Source organism: Rousettus aegyptiacus, unplaced genomic scaffold, assembly GCF_014176215.1.
Source record: "Rousettus aegyptiacus isolate mRouAeg1 unplaced genomic scaffold, mRouAeg1.p scaffold_m13_p_1, whole genome shotgun sequence".
In the NCBI taxonomy this organism is placed as follows: Eukaryota; Metazoa; Chordata; class Mammalia; order Chiroptera; family Pteropodidae; genus Rousettus; species Rousettus aegyptiacus.
The window spans coordinates 30,809,826-30,837,223 of record NW_023416284.1 but is presented as its reverse complement, the minus strand read 5'-3'; the positions used below and the strand labels follow the sequence as shown (position 1 = coordinate 30,837,223).

At 36.8% G+C, this 27,398-nt stretch overlaps 2 protein-coding genes and 2 pseudogenes across 7 annotated transcripts in view; 3 read left to right on the top strand and 1 right to left on the bottom strand.

Moving 5' to 3' along the window:
• Positions 1–18,984, bottom strand: part of CMPK1 (cytidine/uridine monophosphate kinase 1) — a 29,166-nt gene extending 10,182 nt beyond the window's left edge. Inside the window, exon 1 of the mRNA XM_016151340.2 lies at positions 18,742–18,984. Within this exon, the coding sequence (XP_016006826.1) occupies positions 18,742–18,912 (171 nt within the window). The 5' untranslated portion in view covers positions 18,913–18,984. The remainder of the gene's footprint in view (positions 1–18,741) is intronic.
• LOC118605567 lies at positions 15,291–15,410 on the top strand (annotated as a pseudogene).
• Positions 18,985–21,344: 2,360 nt separating the features above from the next.
• Positions 21,345–23,187, top strand: LOC107514039 (annotated as a pseudogene). The gene has a single exon (XR_001597664.2). The product of XR_001597664.2 is annotated as a cellular nucleic acid-binding protein-like (transcript).
• Positions 23,188–25,908: 2,721 nt separating this feature from the next.
• Positions 25,909–27,398, top strand: part of STIL (STIL centriolar assembly protein) — a 41,419-nt gene continuing 39,929 nt past the window's right edge. Inside the window, exon 1 of one of the 5 annotated variants that reach the window (XM_036233671.1) lies at positions 25,909–26,088. The gene's annotated coding sequence lies outside the window, so the exon portion shown is untranslated. Of the gene's footprint in view, positions 26,153–27,398 lie in introns of all 5 variants that reach the window. The other 4 variants (XM_036233670.1, XM_016151344.2, XM_016151345.2 and 1 more) reach the window with 4 other exon arrangements.

The window sequence follows — 27,398 nt, the reverse complement described above, 5'->3', positions numbered from 1 at the left end:
AGTTCAAGGTACAAATGATGCATAAATGGCAAGTCCTTGGAGGCAAGAAGAGATCCACATGCCAGGTGGCAACTCCTGGTATTGTGTCAATGAGAAAGTGCCATGGGACTGCTACTGAGCCTTACATTACATATAGGGCCTGTATCATCAAGATACTAGATATAAATATATTTTTAAAGCAAACTATTGGGTTAAAAGTATTGGGTGTCCTTTACACAGTTCACACATCTATGAAGCATTTAAGACTAAGTTTACTTTGCATTCCCTATAAGATTAGTAAACCTTAAAATCTAAATTCTGATTATCTACTACCAGTAATGTACCTACAGCAGAACACCTGGAAATGCTAGTACTATCCCAAACTATCCAGACTTACCAGTGTGGTACTTGTTGCAAACAATAGATTTAGAGCCTACAGCATCCAAGCAACACTTTATGTAAGGCTATCGTTTATTTCAAAGGCATTTGCAATAGAACTTTTTCCTATTACGCTAATTGAGATGTCTGGTAAGAACGTGAGGAACTTACTTTTCAACTGTAAGAACAGCTACGTGACGTATAGGTAGTATTTAAAACTGGCCAACTATTTAGGGTTCTTCCAGTTCACCCACAGAGGGTTAGAAAAGGGTTTTAGGGTTTTTCCTATCATCACTATTAAAGAAAGGTTAACACTGGGGGGGGGGGCGGGGGGGCGGGGGGAAAGACTATCCAGTGGAAGAAAAGCTAAGTGCAATATTTAACTTAAATTGCTAGCAGATTTTCAATCCCATTTTTAGACTGCTCTCATTATATTTCCAAATATATGCACTGCATTTGACCATGCCTACTTAATTTAATTACAAATCTACCTATTAATATAAACTACAAAAGTTATAAACTCAGCTAAAGCTCTTAAGCAAAAGCTTTAGCAGATAAACTCCAAATTAACATGAAGCATACTTCTTTCTCCAATTAAAGAGTGCTATTTTAAAAGCTTACATCTGCAAAGGAGAAAAGAGGATACATATAAATCAACTATAGACAATTATAGCACTATTTCATTTTCCTCAATGTTTTGCTCTTCATGTAAGAAAATCTCAATTCAGGCAACAGCCAGAACTTATTTTCAATTCATATATATTTATGGAGTGTCTACAACGCACCAGGCAACATGCTGATTCTGGGAAGGTAAAAGGTTATATTCAAAAAGGATGTAATAGTGACTTGCATTTATAAAGTAACTTGAGACTTACTGTTAATTAATAAAGGCAATTCTTCATATTTGCATAACTTTCCCTAAGGAATTCAGTTTTTACCAGCAACTGTCTGCTTGGGGAAGGGAAGAAGCTGATTCTTCAGAGGCAGTGGCAAGAAGACAGAACAATAAATAAAACGTAAAAAAAGGATGGGTTAGAACCCACCAAACAGGTTTCCTCATTTGTGTAGGTCTGGATACCCCTCTAACATTTTGCAAAAGGCTTCTCAGGTAATTGAGGATTTTGGTATCTTATATACATAATAAATGGCCCCTATAGCGAACTGTGAATTGAAATTTTCACCTTCCAATTTCATTCCAGTTGGTCATTTCCAGTATTTTTATTTCTTTTAATTCATCTCAGGCCTTCTGAACCAATCTGCTTTCCTTATATTAGAAGCGGATAGAAAATGGCCAAAAATGAAGACCAGGCCCAGAAACCTCGGGAATTCCAAGAGCTCAGGAGCAATAATTTAAAAACTTCTAACATTGATGGATAGGCACAGAGGTCTTATTAATTTCAGGAAATCGCTCATCTGATCTTGTTAATTAAATGATCAATTCTTACAGTCGCAGCAGAGCAAACAACACACTCATATCACTACGACCCAAATATTGTTGCAGGTGTTCTAAGAGTCTAAAATTCAGTTAATTCAGTTCCTGCGAGAACACACAGCTGTAGCCTTAGCCACTGCTCTTTCAACTTATGAAAGAGAGGTTTCTTAAACACTAAGCAGGCCCGACTCTACTTGTTTCTTATTTTAAAAAGGTAAATAACATTAAAATGAGAATATCATTTTATCCAGGAATACTAAAAGAAAGTCACCCTAAGAGATATTCTCGAGAATACTCGAGAAAGCGCCTCATCACAAAATAGCCACAACATTTTAATACATCAGGTTCTCTTTGAGAAACAGAATTTATTTGGATTTATGAATCAACACGAGAAAAATACATAAAGGACACCAAACTCTGAATTCAATAATAGATGCAAATATGACCATCAAATATCTGCAAAATTACCAAACTAATGCAGGAATGCATTTAGAGAAACACACAAAATTCAGCAAAGATCACAAGAACATAAGAACCTTGCATGAAGTCATATACTCGTAACACTGAACCAGAAGTTAAAAGATAAGGGGGTTTTATAACTAAACTCTGTCACAACCCAGTGTGACGCTGGGAAATTTAACCTTTCTTATACTTCAGTTTCTTCATTCGTAAAATAGAAATAGCATCTATACTACCAGAAGCCATACACAGCAAATATCATTTTTAGCTGTTACAACTAGATGCATCTCCTGAAGAACACACTCCTGAAAAACGTGGTCTTCGCTACTAGATTCAAGACCTACTGGGGAATATTCAGATATATCAGGGAGGAGTCAGACAAACTCATACAGGTTATTCCTGGAGCAGAGTCCGAAATAATCAATGGCTAAACTACAAATTACATATGAATAAAGGAAGAGAACCACCAAACTGACTCAACAGCAAATGAAAAAATACAAGAAAAGAGCAAAGTCAAAGAATAACTACAAAACAGGTAGAGTATGATACAACAAAATTCAATTCACTCTGCAAATAGCTTCAGACACAAAGGCTCCAAAAATTGGCATCGTGGATATATATGAGTACATTAAAAAATTTATGAGAACCAACAAGAATTTACCCTGCTTACTATCTTCTTATAAACAAGGGCTTTTCAACCAACTAATGACTAATCAAAAAATATACATATTAAAAAGACCCTATTTAAGTCAATTATGCCTCAATTAAAAAAAAATCCTAATCAAAACAGCAATAAAGAAGTAAATTTAGGGATGAACCTAAAACTAATGTAAAAACTCTATGAAGAAATTAGAAACACTTAAAACCAGTATCGTAAAAAGAAGGTATTCTGTGTTCCTGGATAGATTCAGTACTGTAAATATTTAAATTTTCTACAGGTTATAAATTTATTGCAATCTCAATCAAAATTCCACTGGAATTAATTTTTTAAATAAAACTTGATGAGTTCATTCTCTGGTTTATCAGGGTAAATATGAGAGAATAGCTAAAACTGAAAATATTAACAACTACAAATAGGAACTTGCCCTACCAATCATATATACTATCCTAATAATCATAAAATAATATATAGCTATAGTAATTAAAAGTTTAATACTGATATAAAAATAGACAAACAGAACAATGAAACTCAACAGAATCCAGAAACAGACCCACGTACAAATGGGAATTCAATAAGTGATAGAATCAGCATCTAAAAATCAATGGGGAAAGATGAACTATTTAATAAATGATACCTGTGCAACTGCCTACCCATCTGGGAAAAAATTAAATTAGATCCCTGCATCATATCATATGCAAAACTAAATTCCAGGTGAATTAAAGTTCAAAACAACACAATACAAGCAAAAAGCCCTATGATAGTACTAGAGGAAAATAATTGTTAAGATAGGGAAGGGCATTCTGAAACAAGTACCAAAACAGCTAAAAATTATGCTTGACCATGTAAATAATAAAAACTTCTAAAGAAAGATATAAATATTATCAAATGACAAGCAACCACTTGGAAGCAAATGTTTCACCATACAAAGGTGACAAGGGATAAATACATTGTCTATAAAGAGATCCTACTAGCAAATAAAGAACAAAACTCAATACAAAAATGAGCAAAGGATAAGAACAAACAAGTCACATAAAAGAAAAAAAAGGACAGATGCTCAACCTCATTGGTAATCATGAAAATTCAAATTAAATAATGTGGTTCCATTTCCCACCCATCAGGTGAGTTAAAATAAAAAAGACATATCTGGCTATGGCAAGGATGAGAGTGTAAGGATATGCAACATCCTTATACTTTGTGGGAGTGTAAATTAGTTCAGCCTTTTTTGAGGGCAATTTGGCAGAGTCTATCAAAATTTAAGTTTGCACACCCTTTGGCTCAGTAATTGCATATCCAGAAATTGGATATGCAATTACTAACTGAAATAGCTGCAGGAGTGCACAGTTATATGAACAGAAGTGCACGGTAATGTTCACACCATTAATTGTAAGTAAAAATTCTAAATGCTCACCAGTATGTGAATGGCTAAATAGAAATTGTATGTATTATGAATACAGTAGATCTATATGTTCTGATGTGAAAATCTATCCAAGATATGCTGTTAAGCAAAAAATGCAAGTCACAAAATAATAGGCAATGAGTATGCACACATGTGCACATGCATTATATCTGTCTATAAATACATCAAAAAAGGATCAGAAAAGCAGACATAAAAAAGATGATCAATGATTACATAAGGAAAATAGGCTGAGTTTAAGAACTTTCGCTTTTTACTTTATGTACTTTCAAACTATTTTCATCTTTTACAACATACGTATGTACATTTTTTAAAGCATTATTTAAAAAACCATATATACGATCTACACATCTCTAAATGGTAACTACTGCAAAGTAAGATTAATGACTTAAATGTTTTACTAATATTGAATTCTAAGAGAACAGCATAATGAAATTCAAAGTAGTCTCACATTAAGGATAAAAATCCCTATGCAGAAAACATCACCTGATTTCACAAAAAAAAGGAAACAGTATCTGCACTATCAAAAACTTATTTAAAATTAAAAACTAAATCACTGCAGAGAATAGCAGCAAAAATCAATTCAAATGTTTGGAAAAAATTTCTCTGGAAAGTGATCCAATCCTTAAACAAAGGAGAAACAAAAGTATAATATAGCAACACAGAAACACACTGTATGGGCATAAAGTCAAGAGTTATAGAAGGAGACAGAAAACAGTCCAGTTTTACAGCCTAGAACCAGATGGAAATTTAGACATACTTAGCTGGGAGGATCCAAAAGGCACAGCAGCAAAGGTTTAAAAGGAAACGTATTTTAATGAAGCCCTACTCTAGACACTAGAGCTCAAAATTATAAGCAAGATGTTCTGGAAATGAAACCTCCACAGCAAAGGCAATATACATTACTTCTGGTCTCCAGTCCAACTCCTTGGAGTGCTTGCAGAACTTTATTGTGCCACACAACTTCTCTCAACTAACTTTTTAGAGAAACTTAATCTTCCTTAGAAACAAAGAATTACCTTCATTTTTAGTCCCTCGACCTGTGCTAACAAGTGTGCAAAATTATTATTTGGCTTGAAAAAGTAGTACGTTTTATTTATTTATTTATTTTTGCATAAAATTTACCTTCATGAATTCATTTTGCTCAATCAAAAGTGAAAGTCAGCATAAGAATATACATTTCTGATAAGTATAGCCATCAAATCCTAGCCCAGCCTGGGAGTTAATGTTGACCACAGATAACTAAATCCATTTATACAATGCAGAACAGAATATTATAAGAGAATCCTATTTCTTGATTAGAGCCTATCTTCTTCATGTAAGGGAAATGTCCTAAAAAGTAGTAAGCTTATGGGAAGTTTTTATGGAAAATTTTCTTTCCTCCCATGACTACACAAGAGGAAGAATGTGGAAACCATTTTGTGAAATGGCCAACTTCTCCCGCCCCAACTAGTCTGATTTAACATGGCCCCAGTTATGCTCCGGAATTGGTCAAGGAAGTAAGAAGAATCTGTTACATCCACTCTTCATTTCCATCTACCATTATCCCCTCTTTCTTCCACCCTCAACTCTCAGTCCTGGAACAACACAGGCACTTACTAGTTATACCTCTTTTGTAGTTTTGGAGTCACTTATCGGTCTTTTAATCTCAGCACCACAAGCAATAGAAAGCACACTATGTTCTAATGTGCAAGATGGAAGACCTCATCAAAATTAAAAACTTCTGTGCTTCCAAGGCCACTACTAAGAAAATGAGAAGACAAACCACAGGATGGGAGAAAATATCTGTAAATCATATATCTGGATAAGGGACTTGTATCTAAAATATATAAACAACTTTAAAACTCAATAATGAAAATATAAATAACTCAATTTTAAAAATAAGCAAAGACAATTTTTAAAATGCAATATCTGGGGGTGGGGGAAGACAAAGGATCCAAATAGACATTTCTCCAAAGAAAATACACAAATAACCAGTAAATACTGGAAAGTTGCCCAACAGCATTAGTCATCAGGGAAATGCAGATCACAAGGATAATAAGATACCACTTCACTTCCACTATGATGGCTATTAAAAACAAAAATAGGTAAGCAGTGTTGGCCAGTATATAGAGGAAGTGAAACTCTCATACCCTGCAGGTGGGAATGTAAATGGTGCAGCCACTTTGAAAGTCAGACAATTCCTCAAAGGTTAAATATAAAACTTTTGCACATCATATATCTAATATGGGCTTAATATCCAGACTATAAAAATAATTCCCATAACTCAATGACAAAAAGACAAACGAAATTTAAAAATGGATCAAGACGTGAATTGACATTTCTCCAAAGAAGATATACAAATGGCCACTTAAATGAAGATGCTTACATCATTAGGGAATTGCAAATCAAAACCACAATGATACCACTTCACACCTACTAGAATGGTTATAATTAAACAAACAGAAAATGGCACCCTCAAACACTGATGCTGGGAAGGTAAAATAGTGCAGCTGCTGTGGAACAGTCTGGTGGTCCCTCAATAAGTTAAATAGAATTATCATATGACTTAGCAATTCCACTCCTAGCTACATACCCAAAAAAACTGAAATGTCTTTTTACAGTCAAGCAATGTCTGTATGCCAATGTTTGTTGCAGCATTATTCACAATAGCCAAAGGTATAAGCAGGCCGTGACCAAAAACAGATGAATAAACAAAATGTGATATCTACATACAAGTTAACACTATTATAGTCAGTCATAAAAAGGAATGAAGTTCCCATGCATACTAAGATGGATGAATCTTGAAAACAGTATACTAAGTAAAAGAAGCCAGACACAAAGGGACAAATATTGTTTGATTCCACTTGAAGTACCTGAAATAGGCAAATTCATAAAGGCAGAAAGTAGATTAGAGATTACCAGGATGTGGGGGAAGAGAAGAATGGGGAGTTATTGCTCAATGGTACAGAGTTTCTCTCTAGAGTAACGGAAAACTTTTAGTGGTGATGGTTGCACGACACTGTAAATACCATTAATGTCACTAAATTGTACACTTAAAATGTTTAATATTGCCACAATTTTTAAAAATAATGTAATATATCAAAATCATTAAATCATACACTTTAAATGGGTGAATTGTACAGTATATGAATTACTATACTTAATCAAGTTATTTCTTAAAAAATAGAATACAATCTCTGAAAAATCAGAAACAAAATTTCCAATAGAGAATTAATTAACGTATACCTAATCTATAGACTACAATGGGAATATAATGCTCCCCAAAACCACTTTTATTCAAATTACTCTTTGATCTCTTTTCTATATATCTTTTCTAAAATATTAAATGTTACCATTTACATATTTACTGAGTGCTATGTACCGTGCTAAACACTGTAGAAGCATTCTCATTTCATCTTTATAACAACCTAGTGAAGTCGGCATTATTATCACTTTATCAATGAAGATACAGAATCAGAATTTAAGCAACATAGACATAGGTTGTAGACTGAGATTCAAACAAACATCTGACTTCAAAGCCTATTTCAAAAGCTATTTCTTTTTCCTCCTTTACACATTCTTTCTTACCATTCTGAAGTTCTATGTAAGCATAAAATGCAGCAGGAATTTATAAGTCCTTGTTGCTCTCATTCCTATAGCATAGAATGGCAAAGATGGTACACATATTCATAGTGATTTGGATAATCTGCCTCTAGAATGTAACTATATTGGATTGCATACTATCTAACACCGATGTCTGTGGATACAGACCTGTTTTAGGGCTGGCAAGACTACCTACACTTCCATATCCCTCATTTTACAAAAGGGGAAATGGAGATGAGCTGACATGCCAATTAGTGGAGAAGAAACAGACACTTGAAACTGTGTCTCTAGAGTCTCAGTAACTATTATTCTACAGTAGGCCCCTGAGTTAATTCCTAGATAACAGAGGTGGGGATAGTCTTTTGACTTCAAGCCTTTGAATATAGAATCTGTTGCTGGAAATTAAAAAGGAGACTAAAAGTCGGTGGACTTTACTATTTTGTTGTATCCTAGCATAGAGATAAGATTGGAACTTTATCCATACAGAGCCAGGCATATGTGACCCATCATTCAGTCTGATTCTGACCATCCATGCTTCATTTCTTTCATTCTTGCCTTTCTCACTTCTGACACCATTACCGTTTCTACATTCCACCTGTCTCATCCAATAATCATTAATCAAGAAACAAAAATTTCCACTATTTAAAAACCTAAATTACCATTAAATCACTTCCTAATTACATAAGCAAAACATCATCTGGGCTGTCTACTTCCAGTAGACAACAAAAAAACAGAAATTCATGTTTGTATCTGCCTAAACCATACATAATTATAAAGATAAGTCCTATAGGTCAAATTAAACACAATATTTTCCAATGGAAAACATCAATGACTAATGTATTATGGAAGTTCCAAACAAAGTGGGCAAGGAAGCAGTCTTTTCTGTAGCCCCATGTTAGACATATTTAATTGCTTGTTGATATAGGATATATCCTAATAATGAATGGAACCAATTTATGAGAAGACAGAAACTAGGCATGGAATATATGTTTCATGGAACTCAGTCCTTCAAAGTGAAAGTTTCTGAGAATGGCAGGTAACAACTGGTGCTTTTTCCTTTACTAAAGTGATGTTTTGTTAGCTCTGTTCACCAGACAACATAAAACTGTCAGCAAACAATAAATACATCCAGTCACACCTGTTCTCTATTAAGTTCTAAATGCTCTTATCACATGTTTAGTCTGTAAAAATGATCTTGATTTGTTAGGTAAAAGCAACTGAACTGTTAGAGCAAATACATTTTCAAACGGCTGCTGAGCTAAAAGCATTAACTTTAAGGTTACCATGAGTCAGTGTAATCAGGCCAACAGGACACAAAGAACACTGACAGTTATCTCCTGTCTCCACTTTTTCTCTCCTACCTGGTCTAAAAGTCCCACTACTAGAATGACTTCTCTGAAATGCTCTTTCAATTCAGGACAACAGTTAAAATACTGTACCCTAAGGGACTTTGGGAAGTCTTCAGTGACTTCAGTCCTCTCCCATTAGCACCTTAACTGGAACCACGTTTAGATTAACCTATTATTGTCACTGACACTTTAACTCAAAGGATGTAAATCAAGTAGATTTCAAAGGGAGTAAGGAAAAGGGGAAGAACTGATATTGAAGAGGGGCTTTGAGCTAGAGTAGACTTAGGCAGAGGCATCTCATTTTGATGGGGGTGGAATATACATACGCATTCAGAGAAATCCCTTCCAGCCCAGCACACTCAACTAGTTGGATGTGTGGGTGAGTGTATTTAAAAGAATGACTGAGCTAGTGAAAAATCAGAAGAGTAATTCAGATTTAGATAAATTAGGAAAGCACAAATCCAGAGGGCTGAGTGAGTGCTGGAGCTGTGGCTGCCCTGGGACCTTCGTGACTCTGAAATCACTGCCGGCTAGAGCTTGGATTTAATGGGCCACAAAGTAGGTAAAGGAGAAAAAAACTAAGGCCTATATAGGACTGGGGATCAGGACAAAGAGTTCCACATAAAGTCAGGACCCCAAAAGGATGCCACCCTCAATATTTGAACTAGAAAAAAAGAACCCACCATGCAGAAAAAAGAGCAAAAACTCCTAACCACAAGTCCATACTGATTAAAGAAATTCCTAAAGGATATACTTTAAAGAAGGAAAATAATCTCAGAAGGAAGACTTGAGGTACAAAAATAAATGGTGAAGAAAGTGGTATGCATGCAAGCTATTCTGCACAAAGATTTCATCTTTGTTATATAAAATGTTAACATATTTGTGGGGATTTAAAAAAAGTCAATATAGAATTAAAATCCTGGAAAACAGGTTAAAAAAATAGAGTTAAGTGTCCTAAGGTATTTGTATTGTTTGGAGGGAGAATAAAAATATTAATATTAGACTTAAGTTAAATAATATGTGTGTTTAAAATTTCCAGGGTAGAGTAACCAAGAAAAACAAGAGTGCACAACTTCCAAAGCAGGGGAGGGGAGTAAAAAAATCTCAAGTCAAAAGAAGGGGTAAAATTAACACAGAAAAAGATAATAATGATAATAAAAATGATAGCTAACATTATATAAGACTTACCATGTGGCAGGCACTGCTCTAAGTAACTTTACATATATTAGCTTATTTAATCCTCATAACAACCCTATGAGGTAGATACTATATATTATTCTCATTTTATAGAAGAGGAAACTAAAGCATAGAGAGATTAAATGATTTGGCTAAAATAACACTCATGGTTAAGAGTTAGGGTGAGAGTCAAATCCAAACAGTCTCACTCTGGAATCTGAACTCCGCATATTGCCTAACAGACAGTGCATAGGTATGACACTTGGACATTCATTTGTGCCTTTCAAATCAATTTTTTTTTCAGTCTAATAACCAAGAATGCCTACCAAAGTGTAGCTACTTATACTACTAGACATTTAGTTCATCAGCTATTTACAGATAAGCACAGAATAGGCAAGGAGGACAAGGCAAGTGCTAACATATACGAAGTACATAATACGTGTTAGGCACTGTGCTAGGTCACTTTTTTTACATGGGTTCTCTTGGTTAATCCTCACAATCTCCCTGTAGATTAATATCCCAAAAAGCCACACATTTAAGTAACTCACTAAAAGGCAGGAACCCAGGTCTGACTAGCTTCAAAATCTACTTTAAAAACCTTCATTGAGCATCAGTTTATTTATGCCAGACATTGTGGTAGGCGCTAAAGATATGAGAGTAAATTTAGAAATCCAGGGTTTTCACCCTTATGGTGCTTACGGTCTAATGGGAGAGACTTTTGGTTCCCGGACCCAATTCCAACGTGGCAGGGTGGTTTCTCCTACACAATTTTTGGACACCAGTGGGCTGTCTGAGAATTCAAATCAGTTCTGACACAACCCACCCAGAGATGGCATCAGATTCCACAGGTTAAGGGTTTGCTCCTATAAGACTGTCCCTCTATCTCACTTCAAACACTAGTTGAAAATCCACGATGTAATGTGTACTAACCCCAGTCCTCTTGGGTTTTTATGGAGGCTTTTTTATACAGCTATGATTGATTAAGTCATTGGCCATTGGTGAGATTCAACCTCCAAGCTCTCTCTCTTCCCCACATATGGTAGGGGGTGAGGGTGGTACTGACAGTTCCATCCCCCTAATCACGTGGTCAGTTCTCCAGACAACCAGCTCCTTTCCTTAGGTGAGGTCCAAAAATCACCTCATTAACATAACAAGAAACACGTTTATCACTCTAGACACTTAAGAAATTCCAAGGGTTTTGAGAGCTGTGAGTCAGGAACCGTGGTTGAAGACCAAATACAGTCAAATTCGAATATAGTCACCTAACTATGGGGATACATTCTGAGAAATGCTTCATAGGGATCCATTTTGAAAAATGCCTCATTAGGTGATTTCATTGTTGTCTGAACTTCACACAAACCTAAATTACACACCTAGGCTATATGGTATATAGCCCTTTGCTTCTAGGCTACAAACCTCTACAGTATGTTATTGTAGTGAATACTGTAGGCAATTGTAACACAGTGGCAAGTATTTCTGTATTCAAATTAACATAGAAAAGGTACAGTAAAAATACAGTATAAGATAAAAATGGCGCACCCGTATAGGACATTTACCATGAATGGACCTTCCAGGACTGGAAGTTGCTCTGGGTAAGTCAGTGAATGAGTGGTGAGTAAATGTGACATGGCCTAGGACATTACTGTCACTACTGCAGACTTTATAAACATTATACACTAAGGCTACGCTAAATTTGCGAAGGAACATGAGATTAAAATAAGCACAAGAGAAAATGATGCAACCAAGAGATGTAGGAGGCTGTTGCTAGAGTAACACAACTGTTTTATAGCAAATGTTTTTTTTAATATAAGTAGAAAAAATAATAAGTAAAACAATAAAATGTACAGCATAGTAAATACATCAAACAGCAACATAGTCATTTATTAGCATTATCAAGTATTATGTAGTGCACATAATTATATGTGCTATATTTTTATATGACTGGCAGCATAATAAGTTTGTTTAGACCAGTATCACCACAAACAAGTGAGTTAGGACTGCTATATCACTGAGCAATATGAATTTTTCAGGTCTGTTATAATCTTATGGGACCACCATCATATGTGTGGTCTGTAGTTGACTGAACCGTCAATATTAGAGCACATAACTGTATATATAAGAAATATATTTTGGTCATCTGAATGACCAAATATACTTTTCTTATAAATCACAATATCACAGGGAGACAATCAAATAATCATAAAAATAAAGGTGAATCACAAACTAAAAAATCTGCTGATGTGCCGTGAGAGCATTCAGTAGAGAAATTTGACTTTGTCTAAACACGTGAGGGCTAGTTTTGCTGAGAAAACATTTAAGCTCATGGTTCCCAAACTGTAAGTCAAAATGCCTGGAGCACAGCAGTGAATTCACAAGAGTGGCCTGGGTTTACATTTCTAAGACAGCAATATTTGATGTGTATTAGAGATCTGTGAACTAGCAGCTCAGGGTATTTCATGGTTTCAACTTAGATCATGGCACATTCTTTCTGAAGACATATCTTTATGATGCTGTGTTTTGGTGGGCAGTTGCTGTGATAAAAACAAGTACCACTTAAAAATTAATATTGAAAAGGAAATGAGGTATGATGAGAAACTGTGCAGTGTCCAAAAGGCATTTACATCCCATTAGTAATTGTGGAAAGAAAAGTGCCACCTTTTCTTTTAAATTATGTGTGTTATTTCTTCAAACAGCTACTAAATTGTTAGAAAATACTAAGTATTATTTGATCTAATTAATAAAGATAACTATTAGATATTTATTTTGGACTGGGGTAGTCATAAAAAAATTTACTGAGACATTAAGGACACCATGAATAAAGAACTTTGGGAATCTGTATTAAGCTGAGATCTGAAGAAGTAGGTATTTCAAACACCATGCAGAAGTAGCAAAAGACAGGAAAGACAGAGTCCTTACCCTTGAAGACATTACAATCTATTTAGGGAGGCAAAACTAAAAGCTAAAATGTTTTAAAACAATTTAATGTTAAACTTTAATATTTGCAGAAACCTTTCATATATTTTCTCGTGGAATTCTATTAAGTGTGTCTAACTCCTCTCTAAATTGAGAGCCCCTAGGAGCCTATATCCATTCCACACAGAGATACAACACACTGTTTGCATTCAGGAAGTGTTTTCTGGGTCAGTCTCACTTTTATAGGTTTACTCCCATTAGGCCTTTCTCAGAAATGAAACCTCCAATTACCCTATGCATGGGTAACTTTGCTTTAAGTGTTCTCAAATGGCCCACATCTCCCTGCTGCTTCTTTCTTTACTATCTTTCAAAATTCACCTCCCCTGGGAAGACTTCCCTGACCTAATGGACTGAAATTTAAATGTCCTTTATCTAAATAGTATATTTGGACATATTTCTACCATACGACTTACCACTCTACCCTATAGTAGTCACTGATTAACTTCCTAGTCTGTCCACTCACCATAAACTTCTGACAGCAGGGTCTATGCCTTATTCATCTCAACAACTATCACAGTGCCTAGCTCTTAAAAATGTTTTCTGATAAATGACAAGTACAGGGAAATTTTTTTTTTTTAAGTCTCATTAGGCCATTTCACCTTAATGGGCTTCTTGGAAAAAATGAGGAATTTATTCAGAAAACTTTAGAAAGGAGATCTACAAATTTGCAAAAAATGAAAATGATAATCATCCAGGGCTGGTAAAGAATCATACAGTGCTAACAGAACTGTAACATGCAACAAGGATAATGTTTTTGAAAAGTACTCTGACAATTCATTATGAATTAAAAGTGCACCTATCCTCTGACTCACAAATCCCATGTAGGGGTTCTGAACAAGTCACCTCAAGATGTGCCTCTGTGGTATACAGATTATTTTGAGCTAACGGCAACTGAGACCTACTTTTAGGAACATTACTACTTTTACAAACTTTATTTAACAAAAATCGAGTATCCATATGCAACATTATATTTACAATGAAGTTTAGTGAAGCACTGTTTGCTATAGCAAAATAATTCCTGGAAACTAACCTGAATGTTCAATAAGGAAATGGTACAACAATGCCATGTAACACTCCCATTACAGAATATTCTGAAGCTACTAATGAATTAAATCTATATGTAAAGAGCTGACAGGATATCCATGATATCCCATGATACATTTAATAGAAAACAGAATAACCCAATCTGGAGATAAAAAAGATAAATATTTGCATTTTCATTTGTAAGAACATTAAGAAAGAGAGAGCAGGAAGCAGTTAATACCAGACAGTTAATACTACTGACCTCAGAATTGGAGATTAACTTTTCCCAACAAATTTGTAACTTTTGTAATTTAAAATAGGCAAAAAAATGAGGAGGGTTTCAAAAGGATAGTAAAATCTTAATATAGTCTCCCTTCCTCCAATGTCTTAAAAAAATCCTGTTAATGAAAAGGTGGTGCTTCAGAAGAGCCAAGAATTCTGTGGACTATCTCCTTTAAAATTTAAACTTTCTTTTCAAAAAAACAAACCAATAAAAAGTATCTCTTACTCTACCCTATCCTTTCGAAAGGAGAAAGGTCTATTCTTACAAGTTTAAAGTTCAGTGGACCTTCCTATCTAGTTTCTTCTATGAGTGGTAATCTGCTTCGGGGATTTGTAATCAGGAGCTTGGAAATTTTAGAATGCTCATTAGATTTTCACAATCGTACCATTTATTCACTGAGAGTAAACAGAAGTGTTGCATGAGAAACTTGAGTAAGACAGCTAGGTCTCACTGAAACACTTATGCCCTAAACTGGGAGAGCTAACTGCTACTTGGGCGCCCCCTGGGGATCAAATGTAATTTTTTTTTTTTTTTTACATCTTTAAGACAAACTAGTGTCCTCTAAAACTATTCATTCAGTCTACAGCCATACCACCCTGAACAAGCGCGATCTCATCTGATCTCGGAAGCTAAGTAGGGTTGGGCCTGGTTAGTACTTGGATGGAAGACCACTTAAGAAGACCAGGTGCTTGTAGGCCTAAAAAATAAGGGATTGTAAACCGACAAGGTCTTTGCAATATGTGAGGTCTATCAAGGGTTGCCTCGCCTAAAAAAATAAAATAAAATAAAAAATTTTAAAAAAGATAAAAAATATTCATTCAAAGAATAATTAAGCACTATGTGGCGGGTATAATATTAAACACTTGAGACACAAAGATAAATAAAATCAAGTTTCTGATTTCTATATGCCTAAAGTCAATATCACCGAAAATTTTCTAAGCACAGTAAGGATAGCCAAAGTATAAGTTACCCTTACAAGCCCTAGAGGAAGTTAAGGCACAGAAGATGATTAAGAATGCTTTTGGGGTGCTACAGAAAGCAATTTGGCATGGATACAAGCTTTAGCATAGTTTATGTAAGCAAAATGTTCACCACCTTAAAAAGAGAAGGTTTAAATATCCCTTCCCGGTAACATGTGGAAAATTGTAGTTGTTATTTTTAAAGACAAGTTTAGGCTATGGCACCATAATTTTTCTTGGGCCAAAACAATATACACAAGGCTTAGTTTAAAAAATTCAAAAATGATTCAGCATCCCCATCAAGATTTTTTAGTAACAAGTTATTCCACAATAACTCCACCCTGAGCACTGAACTCTAATAAATTATTGCACTCTTAGTAAACAGCTGATTTTCAAAAACAAACTGAGTATGAGAAGACATAGAAAATGGAAACAATTAAGCTAGAAAATAAAACTGAAAAAGACCCCTACCAAAAAAAATGGAAAAAAGTCAACCCTAAAATCCCCCTCAAACCTCTTCCTCCCAGTTCAAAACACCTTCAGAAGATACTGTATCAGATTTGCCTTTTCTTCCTCAGAGTCTTGGAAAGCAAGTAGCAGAAGTAGAAATAATTCTCTAGAAAGAAAAACAAGTACTATTTCCCCTCCAGTTTTACCCTTATCCCCAAAAGCAACAAACACCCCACAACATTAGAGGGCCAGATAGTCTCAGGTACTATATAGCCAAGGCCCTAAAATGTACTTCTGGCAGCCTGAGTTGGTAATCGATATAATTTTCCCAAAGAAACAATTCTATTTCAAACACATTTCAGGTACACTGTGAGCTAAATTAGCAAAGGCATGATAGTTAGGAAATTTAACTGTGATTTATATAACTTTTTCCCCACAGAAAAAAATTTAGTTTAAAATATTACAGAGTCATATTTAGAGAGTCAGCTTATGTTTGCCTATACAATAAAATATTGAATCCAAATACAAGAGACTCGTGAAGCAAAAAAAAAACTCTGATGTAACTGACCATAGACATTCCATTATTTATTTAGTCAACTACAAGATAGCAATTGCTAAATTATAAACTACTTGGAATTTATAGATATCAAGTTAATGTTTACAGCAATTAGAACTGAGAGCAACTCTTTTCATGAAAGATGACAGTTTAAAACAGTTTAAGCTCAAATAACCATTAAATCTTAAAGAATAATGCATTATGAGACATATCTCATCATGGAAATCTCGCAATAATTAACAAGTTTAAAATAATACCTGTTGTCAAACTGAACAGAATAAATGCTAGTTACTGAATGTGTAGAATATTGTTAATCCAGTGAAGTAATGCTGGTACTAACAATTTAGGTGTGGACATTCTAAGCCACATTATGATTCAGAAATAAAATAATTAAATGCATTCAAATGTAACAGTTATAAACCAATTTTTAAAAATACTACTTCAAAGTAAAAATAACCAATCTCATATATTAAGAAATCTAAAATGGAGAAAAAAATTATTTGCATCTATATTTGCCAAAGACTGTACTTCATTTACTATTCACAAAGACCATACTAGATAGGTATTATTTCTCCCTTTATACAAAGAAACTCAAGATAAAAGTAACAACTTCTCTGGGACTAAAGAAACAGTATATGGCAGAGTTACAGTGTGAATCCATATCTGCTTAACTCCAAACCTTCTATCATTTTATTTACATATAAGAATCACTTTATGTATCAAAAACTTGAAATCATCCAACTGTCACTTGTCTTTTAAAAAGCGAAATGAAAATGAGGAGAAAAACATTTATGTATTTTTGGCTGAATCAGTTCCACTTTGATTACTAAAAACGATCAATAATGATAAGTACAGCACTAGAACTCATAATGAAGTAGATGTTACTGACGGACTTTTTCGGGGTGTTCTTTAGAGATTAAAATATAGGACAGGAGTGGACTGTATGCACATAGAAGTAAAAACCCAAAGCTAATATAAGCCACATCATGCAAAGAGGTAATTATTTTAGAAGTTCTGGGTCAAAACTTCTGTAGGTGACCAGTTTCACAGGGATTCTTTGGATGTTTTACGGCAATACTGGTGGCCTCTTCTGTTTCTATTTATCTTGTTTTCCTTATCTCCTACATATTCCCCCAATTTTTCCAATAAGCACTCTTCAGCGTCACTAAAGGAAACCAAGAATCTGTTAAAAAATTGTTAAAAGAACTGAACTGGTAACCTTACCACGCCTAGAAGTAAACAAAAGTAACACAATTTCGGAGTTGGGAGGTATTCTATATCGAGTTTAAAACTAGGTGCACAGCCTCTTAACTTCTAGAGGGGTCATGAGACTCGGAGAGGAAGTGACTTGGCAATGAACAAAGCATGAAGTTGGCAGCAGGGCCAGAGGTTGAAGCTTGATGTCAGTACTCGGTTCCACGGCTTTTCCAAACCACACAAACTTAGGCGGAGCCTCAGGACTGGTATTGCTCATAGAAGGGGCCAGAAAGCGCTATTGGCAAATCACAAAACACCTAAAGTAACACCTTGAACGCCGGGGCTCCTTTCTAGGATAAAGACTGGTTAGGTGAAAGTTCGGAGTTTAGAGAGGTTGCAGGAAGGGACAGAATGAAAAAAGCGGTTTCCCCTTCGGGCAAGCAGCTGCGGGGGCACACCGCCTCTAAAATAAATCTGAGCTCTTGCTGCCTCCACCACTCCACACCCAGCGACACGTTAACCTCTGAGCGCTGTGTGATTCCCTGGAGGCTGACCCTCCTGGATCCCTCTCGCAGCCCACTCTCGGGACGAACATAGTCCCCAAAATATAAGGAAAGAGGGCACAGGAACAAAGCGACCTCAAGCGGTTCCCTTCCATTCCCCGCGCCCCCGTGGCGAACAACGTGGACTACCAGCCCCGAAATGCCGAGCTCCGGGGGACCCACCACTACCGCTAAGCGGGCGGCGCGATGGTTGCCGGGACTCGTAGTCCGCGGATCCAGGGGGCGCAGACGACTGGGTGCTACGGGACAAGCTGGCCCGGCGTCCGGTCAAGCCAACGTAGCCTGCCAGCTGCCCGAGCCTCACCTCGACAATGCGGGTGCACTGGGTCCCCTTGCCGGCGCCAGGACCGCCGAGAACGAAGACGACCAGCGGCTTCATGAGGCGGTGAGGGCAGAGAATAAGCGGCCGGCGGGTAAGCAGCGGGAAGCTCAGGCCCAGGACTTGCAGCAGCCGGCGGCCGCAGCGGCTCAGCATACACCACGTCTCTGCCGGAGTGAGCTGACAGCAACCCGGCCGGCGGAGGCGCGGGGCGGGGCTGCGAGAAGGGGGCGGGCCGAGCCGGCGCTCGCCGCGGCCCCGCCGCCGTGACTGCCCGGGAGTCCGCACCACGGCCGGAAGGGGAGGGGCTTCCGCTGCTCGCTCAGCTGCGCAGCGTGGTTGCCACCCGGGCGGGGCCGCGCCCCTCTCCTCCCCTCCTCCCTGAGGGCTCATTTATTTGCTCAGGCGCCAGTCCCTTAATCTTGCGCCTCCTTGTGTCAGGCCTGTGCTGGAGTCTGGGATTTGACACACAGGAGAGGGGAACCCTTTCTTTACTCACAAGGAGTTTAAGTCCCAGCGGGGAGGCAGCCGGCCTGAACAAGTCACAAGAATAAGTAAATAAATACGAATAGCAATATGAGCTTTAAAGGGGGGGGGGGAACGGAGGAATAACGGGATGGATGTAATTTGGGTAAGATTTTACCTCCTTCCAGGAAGCTCTCTAAATGCCCAAAACTGGGTTAGGTGCCCCTCTTTGTGCTTTTACACCCCCCTCCTTCCACTTACTACATCCCTTGTTTCCTTCTCTGGTAGCACTGTGGTGTATTGTGTATCTCCACACTAGATTTAGAGTTACTTGAATAAAGGGTCGATGTCTCATTACTCTTTATACAGTATGACAATATATTATTGTTACAACACATTCACTTTTTTAAAGGAACTCCCCGGTTCTTGGAAGGTTTATACTAAATTGTGGTGAAACAGAAAATCTGAACAGACAGATTACTGGCAAGGAGATTGAATTAGTAATAAAAAGAACCTCCCAACAAACAAAAGTCCAGGACCAGATATATTCACTGGTGAATTCTACCAAACATTCAAAGAATTAATACCAACTTTCTCCAAAAAATAGAAGAGGAAGGAACTCTTCAAAATACATTTTACAAAGTCAGCATTACCCTGATGCCAAAACCAGATAAGGATGCCACAAATAGTTGCAAAAACCCTCAACAAAATATTAGCAAATCAAATTCAACAGTGCATTAAAAGGATCATAGCTCATGATCTACTTCTTATTCAACATAGCACTGGAAGTCCTAGCCATACTAGGCAATAAAAGAAACGGGCATTCAAATTGGAAGAAGTAAAACCCCCTATTTTCAAACGATGTGATCTATATAGAAAACCCTAAAGACTCCATCAAAAAACTTAGAATAAATGAATTCAGTAAAGTTGCTGGATACAAAATCAATATACAAAAAATGAGCAAACTATCAGAGAAATTAAGAAAACAATCTCATTTACAATTGCATCAAAAAGAAAATATCTAGGAATAAATTTCACTGAGGAAGTAAAAAACCTATATATTAAAAATTATAAGATAATAATAAAGAAATTGAAGAAGATGCAAATAAATGGAAAGATATTCTATGCTCATGGACTGGAAGAATTACTATTGTTAAAATGTCCATACTATCCAAGGTAATATACAATTCCTATTAAAATTCCAAGGGTATTTTTCACAGAGATAAAGCAAACAATCATAAAATTTGTATGGAACCACAAAAGACTCGAAATAGCCAAAGCAATCTTGAGAAATAAGAACAAAGCTGGAAGCATCGTGCTCCCTGATTTCAAACTATATTACAAAGCTATGGTGATTAAAACAGTATGATATTGTCATAAAAACAGATACACAGATCAATGGAACAGAATAGAGAGCACAGACATAAACCCAAGCATACATGGTCAATTAATTTACTATGACAAAGGAGTTAGTTTCCTTAACTGCAAAATCAAGATGATGGTACATTAACTCAGACCAGCAAATACTTTCAGAGAATTTACTGGTATGTTATTTGATTATTCTAGTCTTCATGCCAAACAATTGAAGCCTTAAAAACAAAAACAAAACATGATTTAGCACATAAATTGTTGTTGTTACTTCTCACAAGAGGCTTAATTATCTCAAAGGAATTTTGCTTAAATTGACAGATTAGCAATCCCCTTAAAAATAGATGTTCCTTAAAAGTGAAACTAGTTGTTTTTAAAATGCAGTAGTCCAGTTTAATTTAGAAGTAAGTGTAAACAGAGGAAGGGAAAGTTGGGTGTGTGAAGAAATTTGGTAAATAAGTAACAGAACTGGTAATTGATTCCAACTTCCCTGTTCCTGGTGATAACAATAGCTCTTTAATTCCCAGGTACGTCAGCTTTACAACACTGAACATTTACCTGGTCTAATCATAAAGCCCATGTCACGTAAGGAGGGACTGAAAGGGAAAAAATGTGAAAATGAAGACAATGAATGTGTTAGGATGTAGAATTTGGATAAATTTTCCCCTTCAAGTATTTTTCTTGTTATATTTGTTGCATTGTTTGTGCAACAAATTTGTACATTTTTAAAAGTATGATATACTGGAAATGGTTCTCTGTTAAGAAAATTAAAGCACTTGCAAATTTGAAAAATAAGACTGGTAGCTTTTCTCTGTTAGAGCCAAAAGCCATAGCAATTTCATACTGTCCTGAAATGGCATAAATATATATAAATAGGCATGAAAGAATAGCACGGTATATATTCAGTCTATTCTAACAATAAATCATATTTGTTTTGGATAATTACCTCTTATTACCCCACCTATAAAATTGTGCCTTCCTTGTTCTATGCTTGTCATGCCCTTCCAATTCTCCATACCATCTAGCACAAAACTTAGTGTGTAGTAGCTCCTAGGTATAGCATTTGTAGATTTTATTTCACTGAGCTTATTCTCTCTGTAATTTAACAAATCAGTCCCCTTTATCTCTATGAATGTATGGCAATGTGTTGCTCATTTATTAACACAGTCAATTGTTAGCACCCCTGGACTAATAATATATAGGCAGCTTTTAATTAACTTTCACACTCATTATGCAGTCAATCTCTTTTATGATAATGTACAATATGCAAAAGAGGGAAATCAATCTTAGATTAAAAGTCAGAATTGAGACCAGATCCCCAAAGCCAATGCTTGTTATATTATATCAAGAATCAAAAAAAATTTTTTTTTACTATCTAGAGAATAAGCCCTTTAGGCACGTCCAATTTGTGCTAACAATAAGGCTGAGTCATTCCAATCCTAAAATGAAGGTTACTTTTCTCTTCATTCAATTAAAAAAGTATCTACTGGATCCAAGTCTCCACTGCTTCAGGTTTGCTCAAACACCAAAGATCTAATTGCCACCATGAGCAGCAATAATTGTTTCAAGTGTGGACAATGTGGCCATGAGTCAGGGCACCTTGGGCCCAAGAATGCTCTATTGGTGGAGGCCATGGTCATGGAATGAGAAGCTGTGGTAGAGGTGGTTTTACTTCAAATAGAGGTTTCCGGTTTGTTTTCTTGTCTCTTCCAGACATGTTATCACTGTGGTGAGTCTGGTCATCTTTCCAAGGATTGTGATCTTCAGGATGATGCCTGCTGTAACTGTAGTAGAGGTGGTCACACTGCCAAGGACTGCAAGTTGCCCAAGAGAGGGCAAGAGGAGTGCTGCTATAACTGTGGCAAACTAAGCCATCTGGCTCGTGACTGTGACCATGTGGATGAGAACTGCTATTCTTGTGACACATTCAAAAAGACTGCACAAAAGTAAAGTGTTACAGGTGTGGTGAAACTGGTTATGTAGCCACTAAACGCAGCAAGACAAGTGAAGTCAACTGTTTACCTCTGTGGTGAGTCAGGGCACCTTGCATGATTAAAGCCACAGCTTAATTATTTTACTTTGTCAACCCCTCCCCTCTTTTTTCTGATTGATGGTTGTATTATTATTGTCTCTGAATCTTCTTCACTGGACAAAGGTTGACAGATAGAGGCCACTCCAGGCCAGTAAACTTTATTGGTTATGTAAAACAAGGAAAAAGGTAGAAACAAAAAGGTCAACTTTCTTCATTGAACTACAAAAAAACGTTTGTTTAGTTTGGTAGAGGTGTTATGTATAATGTTTTGTTAAGGAGTTCCTTTTCCTCACCATTTGCGAATAGGGATTGATGAATATGAAGAGTTGACTCAACTGGGTAAGCCTATTCTGGGCTTCTTGAATATGTTCCCATGTAGGAGGTAAAAACTCATTCTGGAAGTCTCTGTGAGCTTCCATAAATAACTTTAATTTTAGCATAATGATGGCCTTGGATTGTCTGAGCTTGGAAGCTATTAAATAATATCAAGTAATATCTGTATCAGGTCCTACATAGAACATACAGTTAAGTAGAAGTAAACAAAATAAAAAAAAAAAACAAATGTATGTTAATGTCTGTGAGAAAACCCTGGTTAAAAGCCTAAACAGGAACTTCACAGCACTGATGCTAGATATACAGATGCTGATGGCAAAGATTTAGAACACATTTTTTTTTTCAAAGACTAAATCCAAAACCCAGACTAAACATCTATGCTCAGAGTTAGCATAATTTGGAGCTAGTAAGGAATTGCAGAGAAATGCATTTTCACAGAAATCAAGATGTTATTTTTGTCTACTCTATCACGTAGACAACTGTGTTTCATTTGCTGTAATCAGTATTTAAAAGTCAGATAGAAAACGCAACTGAAGTCCTAGAAACAAAAATGTAATTTTAAACTATCCAATAAAGCTAGAGGAGGAAAGGGGGGAAAAGTATCTACTCCTTTCATAGCATAAGTGTATATCCTGCTTAGAAGTCCAGTAGTAAAATGTTTAATTGAAGTTCTTTTTGGTATTTGAGTTATTATTAAGCAAAAAAGATATTTTATTGTTTAAAAAATTAGCATATGCTCCAACTCTCCTCTTGCCCTTTCCTTTTTTCTTTTTAACAGACTTTATTTTTTAAAAATTTTAGATTTACAGGAAAATTGGTACAAGAGTTCCCCTATGCCCCACAGTTTCCCCTATTATCCACATCTTATATTTAATATGGTTTATTTGTTACAATTAGTGAACCAACATTGGTATATTATTATTAATTACTTCATAGTTTACTTAGATTTCTTAGTTTTTAACCTAGTGTCATTTTTCTGTTCTAGGATCCCATTCATACCATATTACATTTAGTTGTCATATCTCTTTAGGCTCCTCTTGGCTAGTTTCTCAGACTCCTTATTTTTGATAACTTTGACAGTTCTGATGGAGTACAGATCAGGTATTTTATAAGATATCCCACTATTGGCATTTGTTTTTCTCAGGCTAAGACTAGGGTTATAGTTTATTGGAAGGAAGACTACAGAGGTAAAGTGCTATTTTCATCACAGCATATCTGTATATACTATTAGTGTGACTTATGACTGTTAATGTTGGCCTTGATTATGTGGCTGAAGTAGTGTTAGTCAGGTTTCTCCCCTGTAAAGTTATTCTGCCCCTCACTTTCAATACTGTACACTGGAAGGATGTCAATATGTCCAACCCACACCTAAGGAGTAGGAAGCTATGTTATGCTTCCTCTCTTTCTGTATAACTCATATCATCTTACATTTCTCTTTCAGATAGTTTTAAGTAGTTCCAAAGAGAACCATAATTCATGAGGGGCCCACATAAAGTCCTTTTCTTTTACACCCTAAATTTAACCTGTAATCAAATTCTATTGATTCTACTTTCCAAATATATCCAGAATCCAACAACCTCTCATCACCTCCATTGCTACCCTTCTGATTCAAGCTGCCATCAATCTCTCCTCTAGGTTATTGCAGCAGCCTTCTAGTCTCCTTGCTTCTGCCCTTGCCCCCTACAATTTATTCTCAGTGCAACAACCACAGTGGTCGTTTTAAGATCTAAAATCAGATCTCGTCGGTCTTATTTAAAATCCTCCAGTAGCTTGCTATTAAACTGAAGAGTGCAGCCAAGTCCTTTTCATGGCCTATAAGGCCCTACGTAATCTACAAACACTTCTTTTCCCTTGAAATCTTGATACCTCACTCATTCTGCTCAGCACATACTAGCCTCCATGCTTTGTCTCAAAAATGCCAGGAAGCTTCTACCCCAGACACTTCAGGCAATTACTGAGCACAGCAAGGGTTCTACCCATTTCTAACTAATGTGGGACTCCCCTAAAGGGAAATCTTGGCTCCATGGGTCTCCACTGGGTTGGCCAACACTTAGATATGCGCTGCTGTCTGAGCCTCTTCTTGCTCTCACACCAAAGCTGAGGAACTGACCATCATTTCCCTTAAAATGTGTGCCCTAATTTCCAGGATTTTTTTCAGTAAAGTTGAGAATGACACTGAAACATACATTTCTTGGTTAGTTTGAAACATTTTCCAAAAACAGTGTTGTCACTCTTTCAAAAGGGTGTATGCCTATTCAGAACAAGATAGCCCAGGAATGCAGTTCAGACCTTAAGACACTCCCATGTTGCTCAGGAAACTAACAAAAGTAGAATTAAAAGGAAAGTAAGTGGCATATCAAATGCTGACTCTGCACTAACTAGCTATCTGTTCTTTTAAGTTTCCTACTTTGTTGAATAGAGATAATACCTCTCTACTTCGGTTGTCAGGACAATTATTTAAGATAACGGCAGAGAAGGCCCAATTACCAATACTAGCTGTGGAGATGACTATAAATCATCGTGCCAATATTAATAACATACTATACACAAAAAGTTTAAACATGTTTATGTTATTGAGAAGAGAGGACGCTTCTTAAGAAAGAAATCTAACCTCTCTTCTGCTCATTCAAGTAAACGGTTTCACCCACTTTCAGTAGCGGAACGACCACGAGGGCAGCGAACACCTTTCGCTTCCTCTCCCATCCTCACAGCAGCCTAGCTGGGCTTTTCATTGCGCGTGTGCAAGGCCCGCCCCACCCCGGAACTTAACCGTTGAGTATAAACAATCAAGTGTTTAAATCCTCCGGAACCTGATCCTGCAGCGCAAGTGCGCCCTTGTTTCTCCAAGGAGACTTGGGATTGGTCAAGCGCTGGACCGCTGCGAGGCTCTGATTGGCTGGCGCACCAGCATGACACGGAGACCGTGTATGACGCCTTCAGCACCGCCCCCGCACCGGATGGGTCGGGTGTTTGACCAGTCAGCAGGCGCGGCGCGGGCTTCGGTTTCACGAGCCTGTGTTTGCCGCCTCAGTTCCCGCGACCCCAACGTCCCAGGAAGGAGTGGGCGGAGGCGCTCCTTGGAGCCGACCTCTGTTCCGGCCCAACGAACAGACCCTGGCTTGGAGGAGGTTGCAGTAAGTGGGACTTTGTGCTTTGGCTTCCACTGAGAGGCGGAAGCGGGGCCCCTGGGGAAGGATGGTGAGCAAAATTCAGAGCCCTCTTATGGGTTCAGCTCTCCAGGAGCTTGGGTTGATAATGTGAAGGGAATCTAGTGGGAGAAATAAGGGGACCACGAATTCCTTGGGGGTCATTTTTGGTTAGGTTTGTAAAAGAGGTTTTCAATTGATAACGTTCCATTTTTGTTGTTTTTAGTGTGAATATTTCTTAAGGACTGTAACCATGTATGCTCGTCCTTGCATTCCTCACATTATCTAGCTCAGACAGCTACATAGTAAGAAATCAGTTAATGTTTGAAGTTTGTGGTCTGCTGTAAGTAATATGTAAACAAGAAGGTGTGAAAATGCTATGTGTATGAACAGCGGCGGTAGTAAAATCGCCGTGGTGTCTAGGAGATGATTTCACAGAGGAAATGACTTTAGAGTTAGATTGCGAAGGATGATGGGCGTTTACCAGGGCGTTCCAAATAAAGGGGACAGCCTGTGCAAAGATGTTCGGGAAACTGCAAGTAGTTAATTTTGATTGGGAAGTAAGATGAGTGGATAGGGGATAATGTTAGAATAATGGGGTGGGGACAGATTGTGAATTTTTAAAATTCCGTTTGTTAAGAAGAGCCATCGACTTTTAAAACGAGGCTAAGTACATCAGATTTATATAGAAATATTTTTCTAGCAGCACTGTGGGGACTTTTCAGTAAATCTGGTGAGAGTGATGACAGGAACTACTACTACGGTAGTGGGGACGGAAAGAATATAGTGGAAGAGGGAGAAAGGAGAGGTAAGGATGAGTTGGTTTCCATTTGATACACGATGATGCCATTCTCCAAGGAGAATACATTTTGCTAGGCATAGGTGTTATGTGGTTTTAGCTTCACTAGTTTTAATTGCTTGCATGATACTGTCAGAATATACTGCCTCGTATATTGTTTTAAAATGAGAAATAGATCTCATTACCTTTTTACCCTAAAACGTAAAAGAAGAGGAAACATAATATGGAGTTTTAAGACTTTTCTGTTAAAGAAAAATGGAACTTTATATACTTCTAGAGTTAGTTATAAAGCTGAATACTGTTATCCATAACAACAAAGTGGCATAGAAAGACTTTGAAGTTTAAAATATACATCCATAGAAGTTGCAGAAGTCCAGATATCTCCAAGGACTTTTTAGTCAATCTTACAAAGGGCACTTTCGATAGCATTTTGTTCTTGAAAATATTTTCAGTCTCTGACTTCATCTAAAAAAAAAAAAATCTCTTAATTACTTCTGCA